General features: G+C 44.3%; 1 protein-coding gene across 3 annotated transcripts in view; it reads left to right on the top strand.

The window, feature by feature from the left end:
• The window catches only part of ECE1 (endothelin converting enzyme 1), a 398,159-nt gene that overhangs the window by 236,679 nt on the left and 143,830 nt on the right, over nt 1-17,650 (top strand). For all 3 annotated transcript variants that reach the window (XM_085608988.1, XM_085608989.1, XM_085608987.1), the window contains one exon: nt 6,500-6,709. In XM_085608988.1, the coding sequence (XP_085465114.1) occupies nt 6,500-6,709 (210 nt within the window). The remainder of the gene's footprint in view (nt 1-6,499; nt 6,710-17,650) is intronic.

Raw genomic sequence — 17,650 nt, 5'->3', positions numbered from 1 at the left:
TGTAAAGATTAAAAAGAGTTTGGCTCAGGGATGAACCCTGGGGGACCCCTGATGACCGTTTTTCTTTAGATTTGTAACTTCCCAATGTTACTATCGGTTGCCTGTTTTCCAAAAAGGATGTGATCCAGGCCAGTGCCTTGTTTGTGATTCCACTATATACAAGCCTGTCTCTCAAAATATCATGAGGCTGTATCACACGCAAAGTACAGATTACTTCATCTTGAGTAGGGTCCTTCCACTGCTGTCGCTGTAGTTGGAGTACTATTTTACTATTTTGGCTTCTTCCCATTGTGTTGCTTCTTCCCTTCCCCCGACCCTCCCGTTGTCTGTGTTGCACCCACCCACCAGCCATAAATAAACAAAAAGGACGATGCCTCGTCTTGCAATTTGTTTTACCTTCCTGCGTCCAAGTGCTTTTTCAATAACTTTTACAGCGCTTTAAAAAAAATACTTTTAACTTTGCTGCACAGCAGTTGTGCTTTTCCACAACATAGCTAGAAGACTTTGGCTAAGTTAATAGCTCTCACAAAAGCCCGATCTGTTGGCTATGCGCAAATGCTTGTTTTAATCAGTCATTGAGTGACGAACTAGATCCTGGTTCAATGTCTGCCTTGGCAGACCATGGCTCACCTAGATGACTGCCTATGTGGACGAGGCACCCAGTCAGTGAATATTTCATCTGTGCTTGCCTACAGCATCCACCTTGCATAAATCCATTACGTTAGAATCACAACTCTAGTGAAACAGGTCCTTGTCTTACAGAAAACTGTTTCTCACTGGTCTGACGACAGGTGCCAAGCTGGTATCGGTCCTTCTCCTGACTTGACCTTTTCATGAGCATGTATGCAAGTAAACCTCTGCATATTTAAGTCTAGCCTGGGCAGCGCGTGCCCTGCTCTGCGAGCCATGCTGTATTGGAGTAAGTATTTGAAGCCCCGCCCACTCTCCACCCATATTTATCATTGGCTTGTCATTGTCCTTCTTAAATGCTGGCTTAGGATTTGTGATTAGGCTTGTTAGTCCTTCCTTAGTACCGCCTTGTCTTCATTTGTAACCTTTCATGAGGACTGGTCCTTTTCCTTCACAGTATGTTTAGTCTTCTTTAGTCTGTAAGCGCTATTTTCTTTAATGAATTTCTCTTATTGAAGGAGGGCCTCTCGTGGGTAGTTGTGACCACCGGATTGTTTATTTAACTCATAGCAAACTGGGAGCTCTTCAGGGGCCATGGAAGACAGAAGGGGACAACTTGGCGATGCCTGCAAGCATTTGGAATGCAATAGGTCTTGCAATTGCGAGAGTTTAAGCTATTGGCATTGTAAATGACAATGCCTTTTATTTATGTTTTAAAAACCAAAATCTAAATAAAAGGTATTGTCACTTACAATGCCTATAGCTCAATCTTGCGTAAATCGAGACCTATTGCGTTGCAGATGCTTGTTCTTTCTCCCGAAAGTACTCCAGAAGTTGTCCTGCTTTCTGCAACCTAGTCCAGTCTACTGTACTCGTACTGTCCTGTTTGGACTGCTGCCATTCACTGCTTCCAGGCATGCCTGATTACCTCCTTCAGCCATCCAAGCTGGAGTAAAAGAGCCCGGATCTGCACTGGCTCAGTCACTCGCCACCTGTAGTTAAGCGCCTCCTCCTTTAAGATGTGTGTTGCTCACTACTCCTCCTGCAGTCAGGGTCTTGTACTTTATCCATGGTCCTTGAAAGAGGTTTGTCCCTAGGACGAAGATGCGCTCAGCGGCAGATTCCATTCTTTATTGATCTGCAAAGAACAGCAAGTGGCCAAAAACAAAATCAGGCCAAACGTGTTTCGGGCGTATACGCTCTTGATCACTGGCCAACAAAGTCCGTAGCAACAAGCTCTTTAGGTGTTATTGTTCCTCAGGTAGACTAGGCTTGGATCCTCTTTGGCCTTCCTAAGCCTCCAGCCCTCATCTTCACAGAACTCTGCCCCCTCCCCTCCCCCCACCTTTTTGATTTGCATCGTTATGATTCGGCATCCTTTTTTTGGCCTTTGTGCAGTGCTAAGAAGCTCAGTATCTGGGAAGCAGATCCACTCTACACGAATATATCACAGCAGTAATTCTGGTTCCATTACGTAGATGTCCATCCACGGCTCATGGCTTTTTAGTGGTTAGGTGCTGCCAGTAAAGCACTTGTATTACAGGTTACTCACTCTTGTACACAGGCTCTCAGTTGCTGGACCATCACACAGCCTGGCAGTGGCAAAAGGTGTGGGTGAGTGTATCCCACAGGTTCACGGTTCCAGACTCCATGCCTGTGCCGGCAGAGCATGTGTGCTCTGGAAAGGACAGGAACATAAATCCATTCCAGGTCGAGCCAGCATGCTGAGCATTCACTCTGAGGCTCCAGTCATTGGGTTTGGGCCATCATGATGGCCAGGGGGTGGGCATTGCCCTGGATACTCACCAGCACTTGCTAGATCAGCTGGTCTGGTGCCTTAGGCGCTTCCATGACCTAGAGGGTTGGCAGGTTGGGGTCACTTGCAGTTTGCACCTTAATCAAGGTGAAAAGTCAGTCGTAGGTTTGCAGGGAATAGGTAAAAAAAAAAAAAGCTGGGGTGGTGGCAGCTTCTACATCCAGCTCTAGGCTTTAATCCTTGCAGTGTCCAACAGTCTTTTGTTGTTGGAATAATTGACTGAGTCCCTCTATCAAACAGCCCAGGGCTACGAGTCAGTACACTTTTCAGGCGAGTCAGGGTCAGAGTAAGCTCCTTAATTTGTCACAGCACTTCCTGTTTACATATGTTGCGTGGATATGGAGGGTCGTCTCAGATCCTAGGTATCCAGACACGTCTCAGACAATGAACACCACAGCTTCTCCTTCCCACGCGCAGCCCGTTAATTGTTGCGGGAGCCAGCAAATTAGTCCTCCACTAGGAGGTTCCAGTTTCTGAAGCATGCCAGTTTGTGTCCTTTGCCAGCAGCTTACCACAGGATGGTGGGAACGTTCATGCTGAGGTAGAGTCTGGGGGAAAACCGTGGTCAATAGGCAGTATCGGTTGTGGGTACTCATTTGGCATGGGTGGCTTAAGGGCACCAGCGCTGGGCCACTGCTTTGAATAACCTAGTTTCTCACTATCGGCAGTGGCATAGCAAGGGTGTTTTACACCCTGGTAAAAACAAGGAAAGTGCTGCCTGTCTGCTGGCTGAGTAGTGAAATGCAATAGTTGGTGACCAGAAGGCCCCAGTGCCACTGTGCCTGCTGCATTACTAAAAGTGTTAAGCTTTAATACTCCCAAAAATACATAGGTGCAAAAACCACCACCAAAACTGAAATGATGTCCAATTGAAGCCCATCAGTTGGTTCAGAGTGCCAAAGGCCAGTTCTAACAATCTTTGTCCGGTACACAGGCCTTCTGTGAGTTGGTTAGTCGGAGCTTGTGGGAATAATGGGCGCTGTCACCAGCGACGAGATCAGTGTAAAGCTCAACTGGTCTCTATATAGATGGTGAAGGCACCCACAGCAGGATGCCATAGGCTACAAGGGTTAGGATATGCGCACCTCTAAACTGGCTAGTCACAGTCAAAATATTCTAGTGGGGATGGGGGGGGGGGTCACCCAAGAATCCATGGGCACCCAAGGGTCCCCAAGCGCAGACTGGACCATTGGCTTGATCTGGGGACTGGATGGAAGGTTAGGGTCCATCTGCCATTTCAAGCATGCATATCCTTGGCACTGCAGGGACTAGATAAATGGCGCAAATCATTCCATAATCGGGTTGACTCTTATCAACAGGATACAACCCCAAATTATGCAGTAAAGTTGCAAAGCATGTGTGTTCTGGCATGGGATGGGGGCCGAAAGGGACTTCCTTGAGGGCAATTGTAAGGTTGGGGACAGTGTATGCTTGCCAAAATGGCAGTTTTGGAAAAGACCTATAACATTTCTCCACATTGGCTAGCTTCCTCAGGGTCTATGTATGTAAATCCCTGTCCGATGGGGGAGATTGGCTGTAATCTCAACTAACAGGTTTTTAATCCATCAGGATGAGCTGCTCATGTCCTTAGTAAGGTAGGAATGTGACACACCTGACTCTGTATTCAGTGTGGGCCTGGATCCTTGCCGTTCATATAGAACGGACTGCTACATGAGCCTTCTGCATTGGACTGACTGCTAAATAAGCCTTCCACATAGAACTGACAGCTCATTGAACCTTATGCAATATATAGAGAGTAGGATCTCACAGGTTTTCTGGTCAGTCAAAGCAAATTTCAGACTGACAATGTGGCTACCTCCCGCCTGCTCTTTAAGGCTGGTACAAGTCGAATCAACCTGGGCTTAATCCGGTGAGACGCTGCAGAACCTGAAGTAGAAAACTCAACTATTCCAGACAGAGAAGATTTTTCAGACCGAGCAATTCATGGTTTATTCAAGTTTCTCTAGAATAAGTCAGCCGACGTGATTTTTGGGGGTGTAGTTGGTTCCTGTGGGCACGGGGTAGGTCCAGAATTATGTAGCCTCATCAAAAGTTGAAGACTTGGAATGTGGGCGCTTTCTTGGCTCTGTTCGCATACGTCTTCTGGCTTTTAGCTGAAGCAATGAACAAGAAGAACACCCCCCCCCCCCCCCCTCCCCCAGCTAGACCTGTATTTCTCCTAGATTATATTGTCATTAACACCATACGACGTCATAAAAGAAATAACCATTAGTCATTATTTTACTTTCATATTGATGTATTTATTAACCATTTCAAAAATGTAACTGCGTACAGGGATTTTGTATTGTTATAATGTATGCAATAGCACTCAACCTTCTAATGGTCACTACTGCTTCGAAATCATTTACCAAAGTGAAACCATATACGAAAGGGAGTGCTTAGGAAATCCAGTATTTTTACTGAAAGTTCACTTAATCAGATATTCATCCAGATTATTCAAACATATGAATTCTTCTTATAGATCCAGTAGAACGCAGGAGCCATGATATATCTTCACAACATCAAACTGCAGCCCAGCCAACGAGTTTCGCCCCAACAAGGGACTTCATCAGGGTTTGGAGGTTTCTTAGTGTTTACTCATGAGAAGAATTCGTATGGATGGGATGCCGCATCTTTCTGCTTAACATGGCCTTCTCCCTTCTCTGGTTTACACTTATCCAGGAAGAATCCATAAGGAATTTTGAATGAACCTTGAGTGATCCCACTCACTATTCAGCCCCTTCTGTGTGATTTAAAGTTGCTCATTAGGAAACACTAAAATCTCTGAACGCTGATGAAATCCGTTGTCGAGACGAAAAGCGTTGGCTGGGCTGCAGTTTGATTTTTGTGAAGAATAAAGAATATATTTTTTGGAATATATCATGGCTTCTGCATTATATTGGATCTATAAGAATTCATATGTCTGACAAATATGGATTGATATGTGATCAAGTCAACTTTCAGTAAAAATATTGGATTTCCTAAGCAATTCTTTTGTATATTGTTTTTCAGTTTCAAAAATGTAATTTGTCAAAATGTATACATTTCACCACAGTTGATTATAATGCATAAATGTACAATACCCCTAATTATATATGTTTTTCCATATACACTCCACGCATTCATGTCTTCAGATTTACATTTTATATCACATTAAAAACAATTGATCCAGGATTATTCACATAATCCTATTTTTAAATGCTTGTGTCTTGGATGTATTTTTTCTACACTTTCGATAAGTGTAAAATGGAGGCTAGGCTGCAAAATGTTCTTGAGAGGGGGTATAAGAATGGCAGAGTATTTTTGCCTGTGGTCTAGTGATGTTCTTGTCTGTAATCCTAACAAGATCTCCTTCGGTGGCTGGAGGAGAGGCTTGGACAATTTGTTCTATATAGAAGGGCCATTCACATTTAGTGATTGGGCTGGATGGCCCTGGTTTGTGCTTCTGTAGTCGGAAAGAATTCTATGTAGCATTTTACCATTACTTCTCAAGAAAAAAATAGTCTCTTCCATTTAAGCAACTTTTCAGTCTGCTCTTGCGATTTCCTATCCTTATACCTTCCCTTTCTAAGGCTTAAATGAGTGTTGCTTTTGTTTAATTAGTGACTTCTCTCACAACCAGGGGTTCTCCAATGCCCCCATCCATAGGACTCAACTCTTAATTGACCCCACTCTTAATTTACTTAATCCCAGAACCTTTATTTGACCAGAGGAGTAGACCAGATCTTCTTACTTAATACATTGTATGACTTTATATTAGTTCTTTGATATAGCTGATCATGCCAGCCCATTCAGTAGTGCAAGCGGAATCTCATGGCACCGGTCTGTTAGCTAAATCTATAGCCACTGGCAAGCATTGTAGCACCCACAAAATTACTGCAAGGGAAATTTGCAAGCGATATGAAGATCTGCTTACAGGTAAGGCGAGCTTCAGTACTTTGTTCATAAATGCGCATTATTAAGGTTTGTTTTTACCATCTGCTAATGGCAGGATAAGCCCAGATTCTCTACCTCCTTACCCTCACCATTGTCCCTTCTTTCTATCCATGTTAGAGTCCCGTGTATGCCTGTCTGAAGCATGCATCTCCGTCACCAGTTCCATCTTGCGCTCACTGGATCGGACGGTGGATCCCTGCGAGGACTTCTTCAGTTACGCATGCGGAGGGTGGATCAAGGCAAACCCAGTGCCCGATGGCCATTCACGATGGGGTACCTTCAACGACCTCTGGGAGCACAACCAGGCCATAATGAAACACCTCTTGGGTGAGTGTCTACCTTTAGTGGATGGAGATAGCAGCATGTGGGATGTTGTGAAGCTTCTTTGGGGTGTGTTGCGAATTCGGATGGTTGGGTAGATGCTGTATATTGATTAATCGATGGTCACTGGCAGAAAGTTTGTTGGGTCACAGAAGGGTAGTGTGGAAGGGAACTTCCCTTCTAATCCAATCCCACCCAGCCCATGCCTGTCTGCGTTCATGATATTCTTGGTTCAGGGAAGTTGCCATGGCACCTTCTCAACTTGAGCGTATCTGACTAGCAACTGGACCCAGCTTCAGAGAACTAAAACCTTTAAGCAGGTTCCAAACATTCTCAGCCTGCAAAGCTGAAGCCACTGGTTCTGGTTTGCTGCTGTCAGAAGAGGACAGCAATGACTAAAACAGAAAACCCTAATAAATGTATCCCAGTAATTCCCAATTAAAGTTGTCCCATAAAAGCTCTTATTCTTGAGCTGGGGTTCGCATCTGAGTTTAAACTTCACATGTATCTACTTTTTGCTTTGAGATCAATTATGGATGAATATTCTCGGATGTTTAATATTGAGATTTGCAGTTTTATTGTTGATTTTGCATGAATCACTGATATTATTAGGGAATTCTTAATTTCATTTCTTCCTTCATTTCCCTTTTCTTTATGGGGGAAGGCCACCATACTCCACACCCTTGACTTAATGTATCCTTTATTGGGTTTGACCTCTATGGTGCTTGAGTCCTTCATGACCAACGTTTCGTATATTTTGAAAGACTGACCAAAAGCATTTAAGCCATCAGCTGCCTTTGCTCTAGATCTAGATTTTGACTTCTGTGCACCTTCACTTAATCATTACTGGGCCCCCGCTGAATCACAATTGGAAACCAGGGACCCCCACTGAGTCACTAGTGGAAGCTGGGGACCCGGCCTAAGCATTGTCAATCATTCGAACTGAAACTATACACAGAAAATACAGAAAAAAGCATTCATCAAACAAATACACATGAAAAATGAAATATTCTATTTAATGTGCAAACAAACATGAAATGATCAACATTTTAGTAGGGAGGGTAGAGCTTTTCTAAACTGAATTGAGGGCACTAATCCATAATATATTCTGCTTAATGCACTTGCACTGCTCCTACTAATCCATCTGAGGATACTAATTTAAAGTTGTAACATTTTCAGTTGTATATTTTGCTTCTTCATTTATATACACTTTATTAATCTGTTAATATTTATTTTTTATCAGGAGTCGCTGACCCCCAGGGGGTCCCCGTACCACAGGTTAAGAACCACTGCGCTAGATTTTTCCACCATGTTCTAGAGACATTGTCAATCTAATATCTGATCAACCCAAAGGAATATTTAGGTCTCTCTATTTTGCCATGGGCTATTTGGGTGTGACTTACACTAAAATACATTAGAAGTCACTCCATGGCAGTACCGGAGAGCGAACATTGACAAAAGCATCTGAAAAGTGGGCGCTGCGTTTCTTAATTTGCTGTAGCATCCTTATTTAAGATACTTTTGTTGGGGCTTGTTACATAGAGCTGTTGCGCCACTCACCAACTGATCATAAACAGGACACCTGTCTTGTAACCGCATTATATATACACTGTTATTATACCGTTTCAAGATGGCCATCACAATTTATAATCTAGTCTGCAACAGGTGAACCAGCAGCACAGCGGGAGCAAGCACCGATTTGTGCATCTGAAAAAATTATGCTACACAAAAGAAAGCAACCTTTTATTCTGTAGCACACATTTTTACAATGCTTTTGACGGTCTGCCGCTTTTGCTTCTCGGTACACAAATAAGCACTGGAAAAACCAAAAAGTTTGGGAAGTTTGACTTTTCTATCAAACACGCGCACAATGTACAGACTATTGTGCTTTACCAACACCTATTTATTTCTGTTCCGTATCCTCGTGTCCTTAAACCAGGTAACTCTTGCTTACCATTGGCTCCTTGGAACCAGGACCCTTCATGGGCTTTAATTCCTCTTTATTTATCTTTGCCAGTCTCCCTTTTTTATTTTGATTTTTTATAAAACAAAACTTGGCTTTTTCACAACACGTCTAATGAGGGTGTTCATATTTTTATCCCATTTGTAATGTTAACTCCCTCCGATCTCGTACTATGCTGTCTTTGGTAAATTATTCAATTTTTTCAGCCTCCTCCTAGTTTTCCAGTCTCATGCCTTGCTGTCTAAGGTTCATAGTACTTATCCTGCAAAAAAGCTCATCCCTTTAGAATTTCTATATAAACCACTTAAACCCTCGATTCTCCATCTATAGGTTTCGCTTTTTTATAAACCATTTTAGATTTAATTTATCAAGAAACAAAATTAGTAATTTAGCATTGCATCAATATTGTGTCCATTGTACCAACATAGGGCAGACAATTTCTCAAACTGGTCTGCACATTGAGTGGTAGTTATGATGGCACAATGCCTGCACCCTTATCGAAGGAATCTCCTCTCACAGTAAGCCTCTGTTCACCCCGAAGATCTTGGTGTACCCTTTCTCAGTCTACTGTCCCCGGTCCATAGTAACTCTTACACGGCCCCATACGGTCTTAGATTTTCTGCTCTCGTAAACCACCCTAGGTTAGTCTTGAACACACACACGAACACACACACACAAGCACACACACACACGAACACACACACACAAGAACACACACACACACAAGAACACACACACACACAAGAACACACACACACACAAGAACACACACACACAAGAACACACACACGAACACATAGACACACGAACACATAGACACACGAACACATAGACACACGAACACATAGACACACGAACACATAGACACACGAACACATAGACACACGAACACATAGACACACGAACACATAGACACACGAACACATAGACACACGAGCACATAGACACACGAGCACATAGACACACGAGCACATAGACACACGAGCACATAGACACACGAGCACATGGACACACGAGCACATGGACACACGAGCACATGGACACACGAGCACATGGACACACGAGCACATGGACACACGAGCACATGGACACACGAGCACATGGACACACGAGCACATGGACACACGAGCACATGGACACACGAGCACATGGACACACGAACACATGGAGACACGAACACATGGAGACACGAACACATGGAGACACACGAACACATGGACACACACGAACACATGGACACACGAACACATGGAGACACGAACACATGGAGACACGAACACATAGACACACGAACACATAGACACACGAACACATAGACACACGAACACATAGACACACGAACACATAGACACACGAACACATAGACACACGAACACATAGACACACGAACACATAGACACACGAACACATAGACACACGAACACATAGACACACGAACACATAGACACACGAACACATAGACACACGAACACATAGACACACGAACACATAGACACACGAACACATAGACACACGAACACATAGACACACGAACACATAGACACACGAACACATAGACACACGAACACATAGACACACGAACACATAGACACACGAACACATAGACACACGAACACATAGACACACGAACACATAGACACACGAACACATAGACACACGAACACATAGACACACGAACACATAGACACACGAACACATAGACACACGAACACATAGACACACGAACACATAGACACACGAACACATAGACACACGAACACATCCCCCCACCACCCCCCCACACCCCCCCACACCCTCCCACACCCCCCCACACCCTCCCACACCCTCCCACACCCTCCCACACACCGCACACACACACCGCACACACACACCGCACACACACACCGCACACACACCGCACACACACCGCACACACACCGCACACACACCGCACACACACCGCACACACACCGCACACACACCGCACACACACCGCACACACACCGCACACACACAGCACACACACACCACACACACCACACACACCACACACACCACACACACCACACACACCACACACACCACACACACCACACACACCACACACACACACACTGTGTACTGCTCCTCAAGAGTTTAGCGTGTGCAAAACTTTGTACCTCACTAAATTGATAGTTGTAGTCTGCCTGCCAGGCTTTCATGATTTTCAAACACACTGCCCATTTATTACACTCCACTCGTAGGTTAATAACGCAATGAGAAATCCTCCTACATTGTGTAGCTGAGCATCTCTTAACCTCCAGCGACTCTCCAATGTCTCTCCGTAAATCCTAGCTTACACAGGGCAGAACATGACCTTTACCTGTGCAGTGTGGGAAATTAACTCTGGAGGGATCTGCTGCAAAAAGATGGAATTCCAGAGTCCAGGTGTTTTAAGACTGAGGTCTTACAGACCTGTCCTGCTCAAGGAAGGTTTCGGTGTGTGGGTTTTACAGAGGGCATGCTGCTAGCTCTTTTGCACCCTTTTAGACGTTTAAGGAAACACTGGTTTGACAGGCAAACTGCCCTGCACATGGCCTTTCCAGAGCCCCAGCATCTGCGTTGAAATAAGGTTTTCAGCTAAAACAGAGTTTTGCAGGAGCAGTACACGCTCCTCGAGGCCAAGAGGTCCATGGTGCACTCTGCAGCTCTTTCACACATCCTCTTCAAATCCACTTCATTCTTCCATTGAGCGAGTTGAAAGAACCTGTGCATCTGGACAATCGCCAAACCTTAGTGAAGACGAAGTATCTAATAAAGTGGCTAAATGGTGCTCGACCACTCCATTGAAACTTGTACAGACCCGCTGACCTACGTGCTTCCAAGTTCACTGCCTGGCTGTTCCCCAGACGGCAAGGTTGGCACTGCTGCCGTCTCCAGTAATCACAGGGCATCAAATTCAAAGGGTTCTTAATTAGCCAATTCGATGCACAGTATTCTTTCAACCAAGAGTTTACTGCTTTCCCAGTCATCCCATTCTCATGCCATGAAAGCCCAGAACGTAGCCCCGCTCGGTTGCTGGCACTAAAAAGAAGCCCTTGCGCAACTGGCTAGGGGCCAGTTTCTTGCCTACCTTGATGGGGTACTGGTTCGAGGTGGCGTCTCCCTTTCATATAATTTCCTGCCTGTGAAGAACTTCAGTGGGAGACTGGGACAGCTTCTCTGCTTGAACAATGTAAAGAACTCTGCTCCCACGAGTGCCTCGCCTTCCCCTTGTTCCTACCATTGGTTTGCAGAACCACTTAACCACACTTTTCTATTTAGAATGTTTATGCGTCAGCATGACTAAAACATTACGTCAAACGTAAACAAAGCAAATGGTTGACTTTAAAGAAGGATGGTAAGGCTTGGTTGTAACTAGTTGCAAGATGGTCCACAGGCTGTATGTGAGGTCACCGGGGCTGAGGCACAGCCACTGGCATGTAATGTGCCGATAATAGAATATAGGTGAACACATGACCCCTGTGAGTTTCAACCACCCCTTGCACCGCTGTCCGCAGCTATCTGGAATCTATTATTCCACCCTTTCCCAACTGAGGGGGTAGATTGGCTCTTTGGTCAAGCAAGATTGCATTTTTTGTGATCCAAGGATTGGGCGTTCAGCGTTCTTCCTCTTTTGCTGTAGCTCGTCTTGTACTGGCCCACCAAGTCCAAAATGGAAGCTCCTCTCAGAACATTGCAATACTGTTAGAGGCATGTATCTGAAACCACAGTGGCAAGCACACTCTTTGATAGGTCAAAATGAAAACCTGACATCGCACAGCATACATGGCTATAAGATGCCACAAGTGCATGCCCCCAAGGATTGTGCATTAGGAAGGTTCCATCTTGGAAGCTGTTCTGCTGCCAAAAAAGATATTGAAAGAGAAAGGCTTGGAATTGTTCATTAAATGGAACCCCTTCTCACGCCACCCCCCATTCCCACCATGGCCAGAGCAGTCAGCTTCCCTCTTCGGGGGCTTAAGTGTTTGAAAGAGGATTTGAAAGGTTCTGGAATCAGGAACCCTTTCTCAGCCAACCCAAGGCTGAAGTCGTGAAAGTGAACTATTTCTTGGTTGTCCTGAGACTGGGGCCTGAGTAGCTCATTCACCTTGTGGCGTGTGGTTGACAAGCAGATAAGCATAGGGCATTCCAGGCCAAAGGCAGGTGACAGGGCAGACCAGCACTCGCATCATCCGCTTTGATCTTTTCCAAGCTGGCAGGGTTGCGTGAATCTCATGGCTCCTCGGAGTCCTCAGTCTGACACATATGCCAGGCAGATTCTTCAGCAGCTGAACTTTGTGCAGGTCTTTCTGGTATCAGATCGGCTGCTGCTAGGATGGCCAGTGTTTTATGCAGGCAGGGAAAATGTCATCCTCTCCTCCGGTCAGAGTACTAGGACTTCATGCAAGCTTCTCAGACTTAACCCCTGTATGACGGTAGAGTACCAACCCACCAGAAGTGTCACTCCTGGATACTTATCCTTTCCTGCAGTGGTCTATATCCCTTCTCAGTATCCAAGTGATCTATCAAATGCAGGTTAACTGGGCCAGTATTTATCCTTCTCTGGTGGTAAAGGAGGGAAGCCAAATACGAGAGGGTCTCCTTTAACGGATTAAACACTTCCACAGATCTGGAAAATTACATGTTTTATTTTCCAGGGCTCTGAAGCAAAAGTGACAGGTTTAACAGGTTTGTACTAATTCAGGTGATTTATGGATTGCGGCTCCGGAGGGACAATGCAAGTGTAATTATTGAACTACCAACAAAACAGAGTGGGATGATTTTTACTCATAAGGGGGGGGGGGACGGCATCAATTCCGAACAAAGGAATGGGCTTCCTCATGCTTGATTTTTCTTAAGCAGCCCTGAAGGCTAAACCTCCAGGATTCTTGCCTTCTGAAGAGTCCAGGGCCTGCCCCCCCCCCCCCCCCGGCCTCAAAATACACGCTTGTGCTGCACTTGGAAATTAACATGTTAGCAGAAAAGATGCCAGAGATTTATATTTCTCGCTGGCAGTGCAAGGAGGTAGGTTGAGGAATTGACCTCTTGAGCGCAGTATATAATGTAGCCTTAATGAGTGCCAGATGTGAAATGAGGGAGCGGTATAAGCACTGCGTATAGGGATGATCTGGGCAAGTGGACTGCCACCTTCTCTTAGAAGGTCCTGTTTTACTGGAGCAATGAACAGGCTTGTTTTCCTTTGGTTCTGCCCCACCACTATTTTCAGCTTCCCACATGGTTATTTTTCACATCCAAATGTCTGTTCTCGCGTCTTGCAGTTATGTATGAGTGGCTCTGATGTGTTTTCCTGCTTCTCAGTGGAACTGGTTTATAGAGTAACAGATACACGGTGCATTAGAGGCAAATGTAGTGCAAGCTTCCCTCTTGCATGACTGGGACAACAAAGTCAGCAGGTTCTTCTCTCGCACATAGTAATTGAACACCAGCGGCACAAAATGTCTTGCTTTCCATAAGCTATCTTGTGGAGGTTTCACTCCTAGGCAGCCTCCCTCACACAAACTAAATCTAGCAGCAGTGCAAGCTTCACTTTCATACACACCACAAGTGCAGCACAGGAAACTTTCACCTTCTCTCCAATAGAACTGTACTTAAAGCTTCATATACATTCCCTACACTTGCCCTCCACAAATCAGTGCTAACATATGCACACCCCATACCCTTAAAAAAACATGGACCTAAGTTATCACGGTCTCCGGCAATGCGTAACCCGAGTGCAAAGCCTAACACGATCTTAAGACACTGAAGCAATACTAAATATTATTTAGCAGCAGAGAAGAAACAGTGGCATAGTGGTGTTGAGGGCGAGTATTGTAGTCTTTCCAACGGGATGCTTATCTCATCCTTGAACAGTCCAAAATTATCCTGGAAAAATAATCTCAACTTTATCTCGATCTAGCGGTCTCACAACTATGACCAAACTAACATTTCTCAGTAAATGCATTTGGATTCACCCAGTTAACTGATGCTATTATAGGATTCCACTTCTCTGCTTTCCCAAAATGGGATTGATGTAGTAAGAAATTTTTGCAGTGGTTGGACAGTGCCTTGCATATTATGAATGATGGAGAGGTCTGTTGCCGACATTCAACAAGTTGGCAGTGAGACACAAGTCTGCCCCCCTGAAGTTTAGTGGTTGTTTTGAATTGGTCCTTGCACTTCATGTTTAAAATGTCCCTAGTTATTCCAAAGTGAACAGTTCAGGTCTCCACTGTACTGCAGAGTAACTCCCTGTTCGACCTGGTCTCCTTTACTGCATTGGACCTGGTCTCCTTTACTGCTTTGGACCTGGTCTCCTTTACTGCGTTGGACCTGGTCTCCTTTACTGCGTTGGACCTGGTCTCCTTTACTGCGTTGGACCTGGTCTCCTTTACTGCGTTGGACCTGGTCTCCTTTACTGCATTGGACCTGGTCTCCTTTACTGGTTGACCGCTACTGATTATCGCATCAGAGTGAGGACTAGCAAAAGCAGAGATTCTGAGCATGAAGGAAACTAACATTATTTGGGGACTGCTAGACAATTCAAAGAAAGTTGTTTTTTTGTTGTTTTTTTTTTTTGTTGCTTGAAATCACTTAAACCCGCCAGGTTTCACTCTTTTGCTGTTATTCAAGACTGTAAAGCAAACAAACTTCTCATTTGTTAAAGTTGCTTTACGTAAAGGGATTAATATATAACTTGTGTTTATCCAAAACATTTTAAAACAAAATGCAATGCAATTTACATGCCAACAAGGTGTATCCCACTTCGCTTGAAGCATTATGGAGAAAGCACATTTTTTTAAAAGTCACCCGTGTCCATGTTATTTATACAGTTTGTTTCATTTTCAGACGTGTGATAAACGTGACCGAAGTCGCATTAAATTGCAAACTGATAGACCATAAATGAAGCAACAGAAGAGGAAATAACCTTTAGATATGGTCAGGTCTTTTGTTTGATCCCAGGACGAATCCTGCATAGTGCGGTTTACCAGTGGTATCCCAAAGCCACATTACTTATTGACTCCAGTTGGATATTCATGTTAACTCTCTTAGACAAGCAATCGAAACTTACTCCAGGAGGTTGAATGGTAAAAAAACGTTAGTTTCGTATGTCCTAGGAGATAATGCTCATTAAAATCCAGATCTACCCAGTCTTTTATTTTTTCGCAATTGAAAACTCCTTATATTAAAGGTAAATACTTAAGTTAAAAAGAAGATAACCAGATTTTCTAGCTGTGTTTCTTTTATCACGGTCTTGATAACTAATGCTATCCAACTGGGCTGTATTTGGTTCGACGCACTGATCTTCAGTATTGCCTGGGCCCTGGGATTTTATCAGAGGTAAACCTTCACAGTGTGGTATTAAAGATGAACAAGGGATACAGATCTCTTCTGTACCCAACTCTGGTTCTTGGCCAACCTTTGGTACCAAGTTCTAAATTAAAGGTGTCATTCCTAAAAACAGGTGAGGCATGAATAAAATGTGTGACACCCCAAAAACGTACAATACATAAATTTACAAATGCAGAATCTCTGGTGCTGCTTAGCATGTACTGGTTGTTGTGACCTGGTGTCCAGCGAGGAACACAGCACACACAACCCCAAGCCCTGTCACCTTGAGTCCTGGTATTTTAAGAGCTAGATGGACTAGTGAGACAGCTATTTTTCGATTTGTATTTGGGTACCTTCTTTTAGAGGCATGCGTCTCAAAAATATATAGGCTAATCAAAGTGCTAAATCTAGGTCGAGTTTACATTATTTTTGGTTCCTCACTTCCGGTACATTGTTTGCATTGATGATGCAAGAGTTCTGTAGTAGGGGATCTGTGTATAGTCATAATCTGTGAATAGTCCTGCCCATGTGCGTGGACCCTGGAGCAATCAAAATAGTCTCTTAAGGTGTCCTCTTCTGCAGTCCTGCATAGACACTTAAGAGAAAATCAAAGACAAATAATGCAGCCTGACATTAACAAGGCTACACTGGCCAGCACTTCATCCTGAAGTGACAAAAAGAATAGCCAAATAATATTAAAATTTACACATTTAGCTGAGTTTCACACTTAGAGAAACTACCCTTCACAAAACTCCTTTGTCATGATAAAGAGGAAGGGTTGGACAGACGAGCCCCATAGGCTGTCATTGTGAGAAGTTGGCCTGATATATGATGTCACTAGTTCTAGTGTACACCTTATATCAGTCCAAATACCCTTATGGTGATTGGTTGTAAAGTCAACCTTATAGACCAGCTATCCTAGTGGTAGCATGGACAAGAGCAGTCTTAGGCTAAACTCTGAATGGCATGTGAAGCCAGCTGTGATACCATATATAATCCCTTGAATACCAAATGAAAGGACACCACAACAGATATATATATATAAAATAAAGTGTATTTATTCTAGTCAAACCCTCAGCACTCTTTATGAGATTAGAGGCAAGTACAACACAGTCTTATTTAAGCATACATTAAGTCACACAGGTAAGTAATACAGTTAGGCCCTAGGGGCCACGCAAACCATATACTAAGTAAGTGGTATAAGGACCACTGTCACGGAAATAGGATAGGCCTAGGCCTAGGCCTAGGGAATCGCTGGGGCTACACTATACTACCAAAGGTTAGGAAGTGGGAGGCCCACGGGATTCGTGTGCAGAGTGGAAACACTCACGCGTAATGCGTAAAAGTCAATAGCAATAGTACAGTTTAGAAATCGATAGATTTAGGACACTTCCAGAGTAGCTAGGAAGTCGAGACTGGAAAACTAGACACTAGGATAGTCACTATCCTGATGAGCACCGGAGTACCCAAGTTACCTAGCCCACAGGCTGCGGGTGCATAGGGGTGAAGTTGCGTCGGTTTTCGTCGTCGACTCCTATGGATGCCTGAAGAAAGATGCTGACAGGCAGTCAGGGAAGAGTGTCCGGTGGATCCCAAGGCTGGGATCAAGAAGAGAGGAGACCTGCAAGCAGAAGGGACAGAGTCAAGGTCACTAG

The sequence above is a fragment of the Triturus cristatus genome, chromosome 1_2 (genome assembly GCF_964204655.1).
Source record: "Triturus cristatus chromosome 1_2, aTriCri1.1, whole genome shotgun sequence".
Lineage (NCBI taxonomy): Eukaryota > Metazoa > Chordata > Amphibia > Caudata > Salamandridae > Triturus > Triturus cristatus.
The sequence above is the reverse complement of the archived record's forward strand: the minus strand, read 5'-3'. Positions and strand labels throughout refer to the sequence as shown.